Source organism: Aulostomus chinensis, chromosome 14 (assembly GCF_037954235.1).
Source record: "Aulostomus chinensis isolate RoL2024-O1b breed Wild chromosome 14, RoL_Achi_v1.0, whole genome shotgun sequence".
In the NCBI taxonomy this organism is placed as follows: domain Eukaryota; kingdom Metazoa; phylum Chordata; class Actinopteri; order Syngnathiformes; family Aulostomidae; genus Aulostomus; species Aulostomus chinensis.
In genome coordinates, this window is record NC_141333.1 from 23,990,866 (window position 1) to 24,007,038 (window position 16,173).

Genomic DNA, 16,173 nt, shown 5'->3' on the forward strand with positions numbered 1-16,173 from the left:
TCCTGCCAACCTGCTTCTAAAACATGTAACCTACACTCAGTCCCCCTCGCTGGGTGCTGCAGGCCCTGACAGGCTGAGCAGTAATGCTTAGTGGCACAGGCTCGCCTCTCCTCCATCCTTCTCCATTGCCGCAGCAGTTCTACAGATTGCTATTTGCTGACATTGGGAATGAGATTAAAGGCAGGGGTTAGGAGAGAGGCATTCAGAGATTGAAATGCAGCGATGACAGCTATTTCTCTTGTCCACTGGAGGCAAGTGAAGGCCACAGCATTGTCAGGCTGCGGGGAGGGCAATCCGAAGCAACAAAGTAGATTAACCTAGAGGGGAAAGAGATGAAACAGTGCACAAATGGTGGCCTCTGGCTTTTCAGTAGTTAGCAGTAACACTCCTAATGTGTTCCACAGACTTTTTGTCTGATGTTAACCCTTGAACTTTGTACCTTTATTTGGCTCACCTTTTAAAATTTGTCACAATATTGTTATTCAGGATGCAGCCTGATCTGAATGTGATTCAGATGAACACAGACAATGACATAGAAACGCAAATCATCACGTTACTTTGTAGGCAATTAAATAATCCTTGATGTTAGTTTACAATGATGGTGTACGGTGAGTTCAAGTCGCTAACATTTCTTGACCACATGCACACACTTTTCCTTTCCCCATGAAACTTTGTTCTTTCATAATAATAGAAGCTCCGCCCACTGCGCTCTCCACCAGCTGAGAGATCAAGAAAGGATCAGCTGAGACGTTCTGTCCGCTGAAATTCTGTCAAACTGTTTAAAGCTTGTGGACCAGTAACCTACAACTTTGGGAAGTTTTAAGATTTCACAAATGTTTGTGCAATTTAGTATCAAATGCACGAGATGTGTGTCCGTTCAGTTTGTCATTTTTATTTCATTCAAAGGAAATTTTACTTTGAGGAAGTCTGAAGAGTCTTTGAAAGAACTGAACAGTTATGATCGACAGAAATGCTAAGTCAATAGCAAGTTTTACTTCACAACACAAAAGACGCTGGTTTGAAACTTAGTTTGTAGGGGGGTGATTGTCTCGGGATTGTTTTATGTCCCCCAGTTAAAGTGAGACGGAGGGTGCCGTCCAGGCAGTTCATGAAAACTGTAGTTTTAGTTCAAAAAGCAAAACAAAAAACACACTCACCTGGTCCAAGCCATCCCTAATAGTTGTACTGCGTGTGGTTTTTAACTGTTCTAGATGAAAATACGTGATACAAGGTAGAGCGAGAAAATGTGTCATACCCACATTTGTTTGTTATTATGATGTAATTCATTCTTTTTGTGTTGCTAATGTTAACATATTGCAGTAGTTTAATGTCTTTAATGTTTTTGCAGCCACATATTGGATATTTTATTCCAAACACAAAACTTTTGTTGAAGTCCCAAAATGGATTTTGTGCTTCTTTTATTAGTTTTGGATAGGAGCTACAGTGGCTGGCTTTGCCTTTTGGGGTTTGCAAGGGTTGCACCAGCAGAATTGTATTCTTTAGTAACAGTGTGTGAAAAGTTTGGTCTCCTGCAAAAAAAAAAAAAAAGTTCCTTGCGATTCTTCTTTACATGCACAATCTTTGATTTCTGACGATGTAAGATCAAATTGAGCTGCAAGTGTGCTCCCTCTCTGCCTTTCATGCTGCTTCAATATCACGGTGTGAAAAAACAAAGAAGGCAAAGACTGAGGGAAATCTGAAGCGTTCTGCCACTCAACATCCCCCATTCCCAAACAACAGCGTCTCACTGCCACTACAAATACATTAGAAATCAATTATTTATGGAACAGAGTCAGGGCCTCTTTAATCTTTTCCTTTTATCCAATTAAATTGTCTAACCATTCTAAGCCTCCATAGCTCACAGGGAATGTGCTTCTTTTAAAAAAAAAAAAAAAAAGAAGAAAAGATTTTCTCTTCAGTCCTTCTTTTGACTTTCGATGTAACAGAGAAGAGACACTTCTGAGGCTTGAAGAATGAAAGGAAAGAAAGTGAGTAAAGTGTAAATGAACTCTCCCTCCCTCCCCATCACCATTGCATTGGTTATACAGGAACTATTTGAAGTTTTGATATTAAGACTCTGGTTCCATTCTCTGCGCAAAGGGACACTTGGGAGTGAAGAGGCCTTTTCATGATTCCTTTATGCCCAGCTGAAATGGTTCGAAAGTATTTGGGATCATCTCCATAGGGGTAAATACCATGTTGCTTCAATTGCTGTCCTGTATTATTCAAGACGTCAATTGAAGTCGTGTCTGCAAACTGAAAATGCTTACTTCTGACGCGGATGTGTGAAATTATTGATGTGAAGCATTGTAAAACACTCTGCATATCTAGCTATTATCATACAGCTAAAGTGTTCGAAAGAAAAGTTACAGGCTCACTGAAGAAGGTCGAGCTTTACAGTTTACACTCTTTACACTCCGGAGTGAAGGTTGATGTGAGCTGAAATCCATTTGATTCTTTATTTTTTTATTCTTTTTTAGTGATTGAATGTTTTAGTCAATCTATCATTGAAGCCAAATTTGCTTATAGGGTCTTGATTGTCTACGTTCCTGTATTTTAAATGACTGTCAATATAAAGCAATGGACCAAGTAATGTTAAAAAGTCACAGTGGAATCGTGGACATTTTATTATGTTTTGGAGACCTAAACATAACTTTCGACAACTGAAGAAACCATCTTTTTTTTTTTTTCTTATCCAAATCCCCACATAAAATCATGGTGTATTTGTTTAAGTGGGTTTTCAAATGAAAATCAGAAAAATTACCCTAAAAATTAACAGTTCCTCTGATATTGCAAATCTCGTTGCCATTGTGATATCAAAATAATTGAAATAAGATATTTTTTCAAAATTGTGCAGCCTTGGGTATAAACAATTAGGCAATAACTCCATTAAGCTGGAAAATTAAAGTGCATTTCTTTGGTTACTGTCTTTTTAAAGGAAAAAGGCTCCAAGTTCATGTATTCCAGCCTCTTAAACGTATTAATTTGCTAGTTGCCTTCATGTTCTATGAAAAATAAAGGGAACATATTCTTTTGTTTCTTGACGCGCTGCTCTGACAAACCAAGAAAGTTGAAGATGTCATGGAAATTGTGACAAGTAATCATGAAGGTAATCAGCAAATGAATCATTAATGAAAACAGTCAGCATTTGCAGCACCGTGCGACAATTATAATTCATCACACCAAAAAAAAATTAAATTTTGGCTTAAGATGAATCTTTTCTACAGACTGAACTTTTGCAGATCTTATGTTAAGCTAATTAATTACCGTAATTTACTGTAAATCCTCTGCTTCCCCACTGGAGCTGCTCGGCATGATGGGAGCAAATGCCGGGAGCTTCTGTGTGTTTGTGTTTCCTGTCGACAGTAGAGACTGCTGATTTATGTCAGTGAAGTCTTTGGTTCAATTGCACTTCACCTCATCCTCAGATATTTAGGTCGAAACAGATCCAGAGGTTTGCAGATGGACCGTAACAAGCCACAGATCTGCTGCTCTTTATGTATTCAAGTGTGGGCTGCTGATGTGCATCAAGCGTGGCATGACATGTCTGTGGTTATGCCTACAGTACACGATCTATCTGTCTGTTTGTATGTGCTCATGTACATGTGTGGCATGTCTGCTGCTTTTTTCCTGTGTATGTGCTTGTGTGCGAGGCTAAAACTGTGTACACTATACGCACAGTCGCGACATGCACAAATAGCTCCTGAGGGCCCTCGCGATCACAGACTGCCAAAAGGAAAAGGATTTCCGAGAGGTTTCCTTCTCGCTATTTAAAGTGGGAGCCCTGTGGGACATGTTTGGCATTCTCATCCACTCACTGAAGATGGCCTGTGATCTGAAGCCACTAACAGGCTCAGCATGCACCGTCTCCATCTCTCGCTCACTCTCTCTCCCTTTCTCTTTCCCTCTGGCTCTCTGAAGTGATTACCCTGCTTGTGATTCCACTGACACCCACATGTCCCCCGGAGACATGCCTTCACTAGTTTGTTTAATCTGCCTCCCTGTACAGTAGGTAACACAGCCATAATTGAGGTGTGGATGGAGCTGTGGGAGCAGATAAAACTGATAGCAGGCTGCAAGAACAACTCGTCTGTGAAAGAAATCACAATGGATGACAGCAGTCGCTCAATTAATCTACAAAATGTTGCTATGATACCCGGTTAAACATCCTCAACAGCTATCTGTCAGTTCCTTTGTTTCTTGATATTTCTAAAGTCAATGAACCCCATAATGGAGGGAATTCTGGAAAAGTTGTGCATCCAGTCACTTTTCAAGCAACTTTCCTCTGTTGCCAGTGAGGCTGGCGATAAGATAATGAGTTATCTGAGATTAGAATACCATTAGCAAGCCTGGCAGTCAAGCAGATATTTGATCTCAACAACATATGACTTCCAAAAGTTGGGCTGATACCTGAGACAGATTCCGCTTTACACTCCGTTTGAATTGTAGATATGAAAACAGCAAGTGGAACTGTGAAAAGGCAAACATCAGATAGTCTATCTTTCCCACTTAGTGTCTTGCATCTGTCTGTAACACGCTTGAACTGCTCTGTTGAGAACATACGGTGTCAATCATCACCAAAAATCAGCCTTCAGATGAAGCACAAAATGGAAAAGAACAAAAACCATCCATACAAGTGAACTTTAATTAATTAAATATACTGTATCAGACTGCGGCTGAAGATTGCATCTGTCCTCAGATGTGTAAAAAATAAAACATTGCCTGATATCTTTTTAAACCCTATTATTGTAAGATACCAGTAATTAAATTGACAGTGTTATTAATTGGGTTGAAGATAACTTGCATTGAGTTGAGAACATCTTAAACTCAATTAAAGATATCTCCAACTCAATTAAAGATATCCAAATGCCATGTCCCACAATATGCAATCAGGCTCTCTCTGCTGCAATAGTATCAGTTCACACGTGCCCCCTGTACAAAGACTGACTTGTACTTCTAAAGTTTTCTTTTTATCATTCAGAGCTTGACTTTCTGAAATAGATGTTGTCCCTGTCACTCTTTGGTGATGTGTAGAGTCCCTTTAATGTGGAATAATTCGAGTATTTAATCTTTTTTTATCCGGTGTTTGAAACCCAAATGGAGATTAGGCACTTCAGACATCAGGAAATTAGGGAGAGTTTAACAATTTTAAAGGAGACTGTAATATTTTTAGCAGCTAATAGTGTACGCTATATAATGTCTGTCAGGCAGAAATGGACACAGAAACTCATCATGTGACTCATGACACAATAATAAACTCAGGCATCTTAATAGTGAATATTTGCTGCTCTTCTTTCTTGTTTTGTCGCTGAATACATTTATGACTCATCTAGATTAAAAGATTAAGTTCTGTTACAATATTTTATTTACTGTATTAAGAGCTACATAATTAATCAAGTCACAGTGGCAGCCCATGCAATTATATAATCCCCAAAAAAACCAAATAAAGAATGGAACCCTTTTATTATTTTGAACAGTACTGCAGAAGTGGCTTTACTTTTGTTTTTTATATTGCTATTGCTAATTATTTAATTTCAGTTAACAAAAGCATTGCACAAACACACATTTCACACATTTGGTGCATTTTTCTTGATACTTAATCACTTACGGTCATGATACAATTTGTTTTATTATCTCACAAATCACAATATTAAACACAATACTCCCAAGTAGGAGTTTTTCAGCGAGTCCTGCAGTGCTAGTTTTGGCTAATCTTGATTCTTTTCTGGAGTTGGTTGGGTAGAGGAGTGGATCCCAAACTGTTTTGTCCTGCATCCTGTGAATTATTCTCGCCCCCTGCTGTGTACCCCTGTACCTCCACACAAGCAAAGGCGCTAGCACCACCAGTGGCTAGGCTAGCACCGCCAACATTAATGCTAGCTGTCAGATGCGATACTGATATCAGACTGTCATGACTCTGCCTTCAGTCGTGCTCATGGGCGTTTGACTATTTAACCACATTTGAGTAACTTTGGCAACATGATGGATGCTTAAAGGGTCGTATTTTTTCCACCTCGGGAGGAGATGGTCATACAAGGAGTACATCCTTGCACACAGCCTACTCAGCTTCTGATTGGGCATGTAGATCAGAAAAATAAAAAACACTGGTTATTTTTGATGGAAGTTTTTAGAGGATACACAGAATACCCCAGGGTATCTGCACATCACCCTAGAGGTACATGTACTCCAGTTTGGCAATTGTGGGTTCAGAAATATTTTGAAATATCCAGTTGTCATTCTAAAACTCAAAGATTTTGGCTTTGAGTGCAATCTGATCATTTGTTTACTGACAAACTTAAATGCAGTGTGTGTATTGATCGTGAATCTGCACTTAGCCCCCCTCCTGCTCCTCTTCCTCCTCCTCTCCCCAGGGCGCTGTGCCAGCTGTGGAGAGAATGTGGTGGGTGAAGGCACCGGCTGCACCGCCATGGACCAGGTTTTCCATGTCGACTGCTTCGTCTGCATGACCTGCAGCTCCAAGCTGCGCGGCAAGCCCTTCTACGCTGTGGAGAAGAAGGCGTACTGTGAGCCTTGCTATATTGTAAGTAGCAGCTGTCCCTTCAAATCCAGCTGCCCCACCACCTCTCGTACTTGTTCCTGTTTCACAAATACACGTTATATAATCGGGGGTGGGTATAGTGGTTGCCTTCTGCTTGAAATGTTCATGTTGTCACTTCATGCCACCACACATTTTTTATCAAAGCCTGACAAGCTCACAAACATTTCAATTTCCTCTATTTGTTTTGTTTTGTTTTGTCTCTCAGTAAAACTTTCCTACCCTTGGAAGTCATTCCTTCCTCTCACACAACTTTTAACAACAGGTTAAAAGTCAAATTTTGTAGCGAAGAAGGTTCTTATAAGGTCTTTTGTTTCTAGTTACCATGTGAGGGTAAATAGTGGACTCAGTTCACCAAGAGGACTCAGCATTAATGCCAACACTGTTCCTTGTCTGGTGAATGTTTAACTATCCCTTCTACTTTATAAGGTGATCTTAATTAAGGTCAGACTATTCTTACACTGTAGTATCAGTCAAAATAAATTGCTGCCGTTAACAAATAATAGGCAATATCTCCATAAAGCCTAAATGTGTTTGGTTTTCTTTGGTTATTATCCGAGTCCTTTTCCTATCCAGAAAATCAATGACTGCAGCACTAAGACACTTTGGGCCCTGTTAAACCGATCTAAGGGGCCAGGTGGTTGGCGGATGCTGCTATGTGTTTGCGTGCTTTCGGAGCATGTTCAGCTTCAGTTTGATATTTAGAAGGTGAGTAATCACAGCGCAAACCACAGAACAAAGAGGCTGTAATTAGACACCCAATGAGGTGTAGGTGTGTTTCGGACATCAGTCAAACCAATCAGAGAGCCAAGTCATGGCGTGTTGCTATTTCAGTGTCGCACACATTTCAACTCTGGAGAAGCAAGCTCTTCTCATCGAACGTCCTCTAGATCAGTTGAACGTACACAGGCACATCAGGGGGAGGTGAAGTAGGCCCAGGAGGAGGTGAAGCAAGCCTAGTAGGAGGTGAAGCTGGCCCAGTAGGAGGTGAAGCAAGCCTAGAAGGGGGTGAAACAGACCCAGTAGGAGGTGAAGCTGGCCCAGTAGGAGGTGAAGCTGGCCCAGAAGGAGGAGGTGAAGCAAGCCTAGAAGGGGGTGAAGCAGACCCAGTAGGACCTGAAGCACACCCAGTAGGAGGTGAAGCTGGCCCAGTAGGAGGTGAAGCAGGCCCAGTAGGAGGTGAAGCAAGCCTAGAAGGAGGTGAAGCTGGCCCAGTAGGAGGTGAAGCTGGCCCAGTAGGAGGTGAAGCTGGCCCAGGAGGAGGTGAAGCTGGCCCAGGAGGAGGGGAAGCTGGCCCAGGAGGAGGGGAAGCTGGCCAAGTAGGAGGTGAAGCTGGCCCAGTAGGAGTTTGCGACCAATGTTTCCATGTTTTCAGGCATCAATAGAAGCACACTGCAATTCCACGCAAATCTGATTGATTCGCCCTTTAAATACCACTTCAGGCATAACACCACTGACCAAAGACCAGCCTCTTCTTGGTCTATGGCACAAATGTTTTCTGGCGTTCCAAAACAGCAACACAACACAACAAAACACCATGGTTGTGCCAGACCAGCCTCATTAATATACTTAAGCACCTGCGGTCGCAGGTGAAGCCTAAGTTCATTTGCTAGTTAAAAGGTTTGGCGTGAAAGTGTCATATGCGCCGGCTTGAAACTATCATTAACGATTGCGCTTGACCGAGCTCCACCTTGTGTCATGCTGAAGCCAGGGCACGTGGACTTAACCATGTGATTTCTATCTGTCATTGACAGTTCTCAAGAGCATCAAGGACATTCATACATAATTTTCAGTCATTCTTTAAGATAGATGGTGTTTACTAGAGGATGGTTTAACCTTTGAGATCATTCAGTTAGCTGATGCATAGCCATCAAGAGTTATTGTTGATAAGCTATGTCTATAATCGTGAAACTCATGTTCACACGGTTTTTAATTCTGTTATCGGATATTAAAGAGTGTGTGTTTCCTTCTACTCTTCTCTCCCTAGTTGACCATGTATGCTATTGGAAATCGTGTTCGATAGCAAACATCTCAGTGACACGTCCCTTCTGATCCATTCTTTAAAAACACTGATGTGTTTTCTTGTGGAAGTGTTGCACAACAGTCATGACAACTTTTTCCTGTAAATAGCCATCGTCCAAGACCACAAAGGAAATCTTTTTGCAGAAGTGTTTCTTTCATTTAATTTCAGTTGATTCTGCTCCAGTTGTCATCACTCTTGCTTCTGGATATGAAATAAGGATCTAAAAGATACCAGAAATCTGTACGTCAGAACCAACAAACACTAACTCTCAATCAATTATCTAAATTTGCTTCCAAAATCTAGGCTACTTGGAGACTCTAAACTGACCGCAAGTGTGGTTGTGAGTGTGAATGGTTGTCTGTCTTTTTGTGTTGGCCCTGTGATGGACCGGTGCCCCGCCCAGGCTGAACCCCGCCTCTCGCAGGGATAGGCTCCACCCCCCGCAACCCTTAACTGGATAAGTGGAAGAAAGTGGATGGATGGATGGATGTTCAAGTCCATCTGTCTCAGAAGCCTTAACTGATCCAGTTTAACTGACGATAAATTATTCCCAAGATGGAATGTAGTGACAGTCAATAAATAGTATAATCAATAACAGCAGCTATGTTGACCATGGCAGATGAACAAGACAAGAGTGTGACCACGTGATGGATCTCTTTTCACGGCTGATCTATTTTCTTTCCAATGTGGCGCCATGAGGCAGTCCCCAAGACAAACTCTATCTAATGACAGGAACGCCAGAGATGCTGCTGTGACGCGCTGAAGTTACGCATGGTGGACAGCTCCAGCTGACCAGTTAATGCATCTTCATCCACCGTCATGAGTTTGGCATTCATGTTGTACTGGCCTATCAGTTCTTGTGACATCCCTAATATGAAACATCCGAGTTCACAGTAATTTAGTTAAGTGTGTTAGTCATTCTTGAAAGTCGAGACAGGAAGTAGCTGTGTGATTCAGCTACAGGGTTGTAAGTTACAACTCTCACTCTTGTTTTAACTTTGAAATAAGTAAATTCTCCTTGGATTCAGTTTGAACCAGTTTAAAACTTGAACAGACTGAATGTCTGAAGAAAATGTTGGCAGTAAGACTCATGATTTGAATTTTTCCACAATGTCTTTGGTCCATTCTGCAGTGGAACATCAGGGCTTCTTATGCACTACTAAGGAAATAGTTATTGTCCTGCAGAAAAGAGACTACAACAACACGGCCTCTGCTGAGTCGAGTGGTTAGCCCCACAGCACATAAAACCTCACTTATGTACAACTCTTGACTTGATATGCACTTTTACAGCAAAGTCTCAAAACTGAGGTCCGTGGAGTTTGAACCAGTGGCAGGCCATCTCTTAAATCACTTCTCTTCAGAGGCACTCACTGGGATTGTAGTTGTCTTGTCTGGAAGTTCTCCAACCCTGATACATGCACTAAAGAGGAACGGGATAATTTAAGAACTTTATTTATGCATTTCATCAGCATAAATGTTCTTCTGGCACAAGATCAAAAGGATGGGGGAAATCTGAATTTCTTAATGAAAGTAATTTCTTCTTCTTTTATTCCCATCCTCAGGGTCATACGCCTCTGTGCGATTAGAGAATGAACGTGAGAGTTGAGTCTCGGAGGGGAAGTGTCATATCCCTGAGAGAAAGAGGAAAATTTCAAGTTAGCCTCCAAGTCAGTCAGTCTAGGAATCTCTCAGAGCAAAAGAACATTCATGATACACTGCAAATGTGTGTTATGAATGCAGATCCTGTTGTTTTCATTCTTATATCAGCAGAATATCACGGCCACTATCTACCTCCCTCTCCAGTGATGCCAGATTTCCTGTCCTTTCTCAGAACACTTGTCCTGTCTGTTATTAGCTCTCATCTCCCTGTGTTACTGTAAGTCACATTGTTTCTGCTTTTAAGTCACAGTATGTTTAGCCTTTATGAAGTACCTTTTGAATAATGGCAACTTGACAGTCACTTAGCAGTATATTTCCATCATGACTGCATTTCCTTTTAAGAGCTTTGAAGCTTTAAATAAGAAAAGAGCAATCAAACCTGAATCTGCAGGGCCTCAGAGATCCTCGAGCCCTGAAAATATGTAATCCCTCATTTCCCATCATGCAACCTCACAAAATTCAGATTGTCTGTTGGAATAGTGCTCAACAGTTAGAGGTGAAAACTCCTGTTCCTGTTTTCCACAGAGGAGCTGATTATTAGCCGTCATGTCGTTACCATCAGAGGTTGTCACCGCGAGCAAGCGCGTTTATAGGACATCAACCATGTATGAACTGAAACAGGTTCCAGTCGTAATCTTCAGCACAACGCTACCAACAAACTATGTGATTTAGCAACCTCACTGATTGGTGGAGCATGCTGCTGCCACAGAGATGTTAATTGAACCCGTAACGGTAGTTTATTTCTGAGTTTCATGTGTCCCCGCATCATTTGACAGGAGCGGCGTGAGCGTGATTTCCCATTCTAACAAGAAACAGAGAACATTTTGCAATTTTATACCTTGTCACATTAGAGACAGGTTAACTAGCAATAAAAGCATTCAGTTGGTCCCAAAATGTAATTATTAAAACAACGGGGTGGGAAATATCGTTTTCAATGGTTTATGATGTGAGTTGTTCCTGCCCTCTTAAGAAAATGATATACACTATCTTGAACTTGCACTTTTATCTCAGTTTTCCAGTTATATATTTGAATTGTATACGTGCATGTAGATGAAAAATGTTGCTTGCTAACACGATAAGAATCAAAACTGCACAGATGAAAATGCATGATCCTCATATTAAGACTAAACACAGTTTGCGGGAATAGGTAAACCCCATATGTTGTGCTATGGGTGAAGTATTTCATAGCCTCTGGCAGTGTCTTACATTTGATGCAGGAATATCTTAACAGTATATACAGAATTTGCCTGCTGGGCAAACCTGCTGTGTAGAAATTCGACAATATCTCAAATTTATCTTTGCCAGGACTTGCAGAATTATGCAGTGATTGCCATCCATCAGAGTTTTACCAAAGTAGCACTCAGCATCTCCATTGTCAAGGCTTTAACCTTATATATTCTGTGGAACAATACTTTATTCACACAAAGACAAGATCCAGCTCCCCTACTGGGTGATTTGCTTCTTTCAAATTGTTTAGATAGTATCGATTCCTTTTAGTAATGTGACGGAACTCAGCCACATCTGTTGTCGTCACCTGTCCACTTCCTGATTTTACTGCTCGCTATCAGTCTGACCTGAGCTCCAGTCACCACTGGCAAACAAATTTCAAGGCAGCAATCAGCATTTGTTCCCTGGCTCCCCTCCACAGACGACTTATCATTGCCTATTTGAATACAGCGTGATGCTGATAAACTCTGCAGCTGCTCGGTTAACGTCTCGTTTTGCATGAAGTTCTTCATAATGGTGTTAATGTGTCAAGAACACTGGGTTGCCTTTGTTTGACTTTTCTTGTCTGATGTGGGCTTCACCCTGACGTGTTCCACAAACACCATGTCTGTACACTGAGCTTGAACGAGTGTGAGCACACACCACACAGCCAGCTGTCAATCACTGTTACAGAGAGACAGCATTTCAGAGTTTTAGTACCACAAAGTGTTTCCAAGAAATTTCTCCAACTGTTTCCAGCACATTCTTACCCAGTTAATCACGAAGCATCTGGAACCCTGCTGAATAGTCGACCACCCCGATAGGCTCGGATGAGATTATGGGTTAACTCAATATTTCTGGCTGTGTCTCTGTATCAATGATATCATGCTATTTTGGGAGCAACCATTAGTGCTGTTGAACAATATTTAATTTACTCCTGTAGTTGACTGTCTGGTCTCATAAAAAGTCATTTGGACTTTATGGCCTAATGGATAGAAGCTATCAAGGTTTATTTTGCTTCATTAGAACAATCCAATAAGGTCAGAAAATGTGCCATTTACTGTACGGCAGCGTACTCGTTTTCTTGTTGAGACGTGATTTAGAAGGTTCAGTATCTCAGTTCTAAATATGAAGTTACAGCCAGAAGATGGTGAGCTTGAAATGACTTGAATGCAGCCGTCCACCAGCACCTTCAAACTTGATCTTTTAAATGATTCTGTTTCTGAACCTGCTCTCTGGAGGAACAGTCCAGTGCAGTGATTTGTTTCATGTCGACAGGTTTTCCAGAGCGTAAAGCAATACTTCTCCAAAAAAGCGTATTTTGCTTCTCAAGTACTCACTCGTGGGTGTTTTGACCTCAGAATAACATTTTTATTGGGTGCATCACTTCTTTGTGCCTCCAGAATGCAGAAAGAGCCAGCCACATATATTTAGCTTTAAGCTAATGGAGGGCTAACAACAGCAGAACTGAGCTGGAAGTGGTCTTGTTCATTTGTTTTCTGCTCTAATCCAAGAGTTGGGGGATTACTGAGCATACGGCTGGAGAAAGTGAATTATAAAAGAAAATGCACTCGAGAGTTTGTAAACAGATGTTTTTGGACACTTTTTCTGTAGTCGATGATTGGTGGTAGTTGAGCTGTTAGCTTCAAGCTAAATGTGCATGGCTGGCTCTTTCTGCTCTCTGGAGTGACAAAGAAGTGATGCAGCAGTTTAAAAAAATGTCCTGTGACCTGCAGCCCCCTTGATGTAAGTACCTGAGAGGCAAAACTACACTTGGGTGGGTGAAGTATTGCTTTAATAGCAGTAGGGGTTTCTGCTGCAGAGGAGTATGGCCGAAAAACTAAGAAGCTCTGAAACTTGTAGAGAAGTTTATAGAGTGGATTATCACCACTTTCCTGATCTCAAGTGTATCTCAGTGTTTAGACGGACGATTATGGTCAAATAGAATGTTTTGATGGTGAGAACATGCACACAGATAATAATTGGTGAAGCTTTTCCATGTGGGAGAACACAGAACGAAGAGACTTGGATGTTCTGTTACTCCTCTTGGACAGGTTGGTATTTATGAAATATTTGGACTCGCGCATGTGATGTTTTTGTCCTTTGTATCCTTATTTGCACCGGACAATTGGAAGAAATCGCCTCTGGCTGTGTGTGTGTGTGTGTGTGTGTGTGTGTGTGGGTGGGTGGATGGGTGGGTGGGTGATGAGCTCAGCTGTAGGCATACGTCATATGCACACATCAACCATGTTTTTGTTATTAAATACCAGAAGGGGGAAAGAAAAGTTCCACCCTGCAGATTAAAGATGTTTTATCTTCTTTGTTAAATTCTTCTGGGATGAGAAGACCTGGAATTGCTCCTCTCATCAGACTCTTGGCAAGAAAGAAAAGTGTCATTTTTACAATGTCAGACTACTTCTTTAAGATCTGTAAATGTCCAGCTTCAATCCCACCTGTAATTCTGTATTCTGTATCACTATCCACAAACACACACACACACACACACACACACAAACAAACACAGCTCTGAAATGAGGACACGAGGAAGCTGTAAATGAGGCAGTTAACAGATGAATCCTCTTCACGTGACTTCCTGTTAGCAGACGTCTGCCAGCGAGTGTATGAAAATGTGTGCCTACCAGCTACTCCCTTTGTCTGATACACTGAGAACAATCTATATCTGTTTTCCAAGTAAATGCCGTTTGTTTGTGTTGGCATGAAGATATTCCCACAAAGCTGTCGGCAGCTGTGAAATTGAACAGCGGAAACAAAACCCAAGATTGTGCCAAGTGTGTAACCCAGAACTGAAGGACCTGCATCACTGGGTTCAGTCTAAACCTCTCCATGCATGCAAACACTTGTACCTCCAACCTCATTTTAATCTTGTTAACCAAGTCAGTCAACGCACAGCTAAATGCAGTTCAAGGCGTTTTTACATTCTGGGAGAACACAACAGAGAAATGTTTCTGAGAGCTGTGATAGGAGAGGTGATGCATTCAGGGGGGGGGGACATTTGGGAGGATTGGGATTAATGTCAGTGTGTCACGTTAAGTATGAGGGTCATGGGTTGTGATTACTCTCAGGCATGGTGGTCGTGTGTGGACATTCATACATGTGTGGTTTTAATTACTGAATGAAAATATGAGAGGACAGTTCTGATTGATTTGAATGCGGAGGCTTTGGGGTTGTATAGATCAGACTAATGTTACGGCTCGGCCACATAGATGCAGGGAAGTGAGGAGCTTTTATACGAATATGATAAAAGAACTTTTTTTTTCCTTTTTTTTTTTAAACTGTATTCATTAAGCTGAATGTCACTGTGTTGTTGATGTTGTCGTCACTGATCCGTTTCACAACTTCCCATCAGTTGTGGACCAAATGAAGTTATCAGAAATTTCAAGTTAAAATGTTGTCCTTCACATCATCAGGATTATAGAAGTCACCAGTTATGGAATTCGAGTCTTAAATATGAAGAATCTTTTTTTTTGTTCCCCCTGCATTGGGCCTCTAACTGCATCAGTGGTTTAGTTAGCAGAGCCGTGAGCAACAGGGACTGTTGTCTGTTATCGTGTGTCTGATAGCTCAGCAGGTCTTTGAAGAGGTTCAGCAGTGGGACTCTGTGTCATTGAGGTTAATTGCTAATATAGGGTGCCAAGCCAGCAGCTCTTAAGTCTATTGTACGTTATCAACATCAGCCTTGTTACTTGTTTCTTGTACAAGCATTCGCACAGACAGATTTTTTTTTTTTTTTTACGTGTCCAGTTGAGGTATTTAAAAAGGCTCTTTGCTTCAGATTTTAGACTTGTTAAAAGATCCATTCGTTCAGTTTGCCTGTCAGTTAGGCAGTGAATGGTAAAGGGCTGCAGACAATGCTCAGTTCTCATCACCACTTTCCTGTTTGTGCTGCCACTTTCCATGAATATAGATCATCCGAAGTGCAGCCTGTTTAAGTATACTGTAATAAGACTGATGTAAGTAACACAAGGTCATGTCAGGAGCCCGGCTTCGTATTGAAAGCGCAGTAATAAAGAGATAGAGAGTTGCCTACACAAAAACCTTCATCTATTTCGTCCTCTTTTGACAGAATTTCAGAGACCTCCAAGGTCACAGACGGCAAGTTGCTTGAATGTAATTATGTTCATTATCTGGTGTTTTACTAGAGCTCTGTTATTTAAAATAAATGGGCTTTGGTATCACTGGTTCAACTCTCCATTGTCCCATTGTGCAGGAAGAGCTGCACACAGCAGCCCTGACCTGCCAGTCACCAGGAAATGTTCGTGATTGACTGATGAGCTTTTTCGGCGCTGAGTCCGTTTGTCTCTCTCAGACAGTGGGGATGTCCGCCCAGCTCCTCACACATTCATCATGGTTTATCTTTGAGCTCCGTGTTCACACACGTTCACATTTGGACCCACTTCCTCTGCCTCTACTCCTGTCATGGCTGAATACTGCTCTTCCCTGAAGAAACTGGAACTGGAACGCACGACCACAGTGCATTTTCACACTGCAGTTCTGAGGAGTCAAAATGCTTTTACTTTTAAGTCAGTTATGCTTGGACTATAATGTCCTGACCTCCCACCTCTTCAGATACATGCAAATGAAACAGTTGTGAGTGAGATTTTTGTTTTCTAACGTGATCACCAGCCCTACATTGTCTGTCTGCCTGTTAGCGGATAACTCCGAAAGTGTGATAGTGATTAAATTTGGGAGGATGATAGAACACTTGATT

The 16,173-nt window shown here is 41.4% G+C and overlaps 1 protein-coding gene across 5 annotated transcripts in view; it reads left to right on the plus strand.

Moving 5' to 3' along the window:
* The window catches only part of lpp (LIM domain containing preferred translocation partner in lipoma), a 136,625-nt gene that overhangs the window by 105,459 nt on the left and 14,993 nt on the right, over positions 1–16,173 (plus strand). For all 5 annotated transcript variants that reach the window (XM_086224835.1, XM_086224832.1, XM_086224831.1 and 2 more), the window contains one exon: positions 6,372–6,541. In XM_086224835.1, coding sequence (XP_086080961.1) covers positions 6,372–6,541 — 170 coding nt within the window. The remainder of the gene's footprint in view (positions 1–6,371; positions 6,542–16,173) is intronic.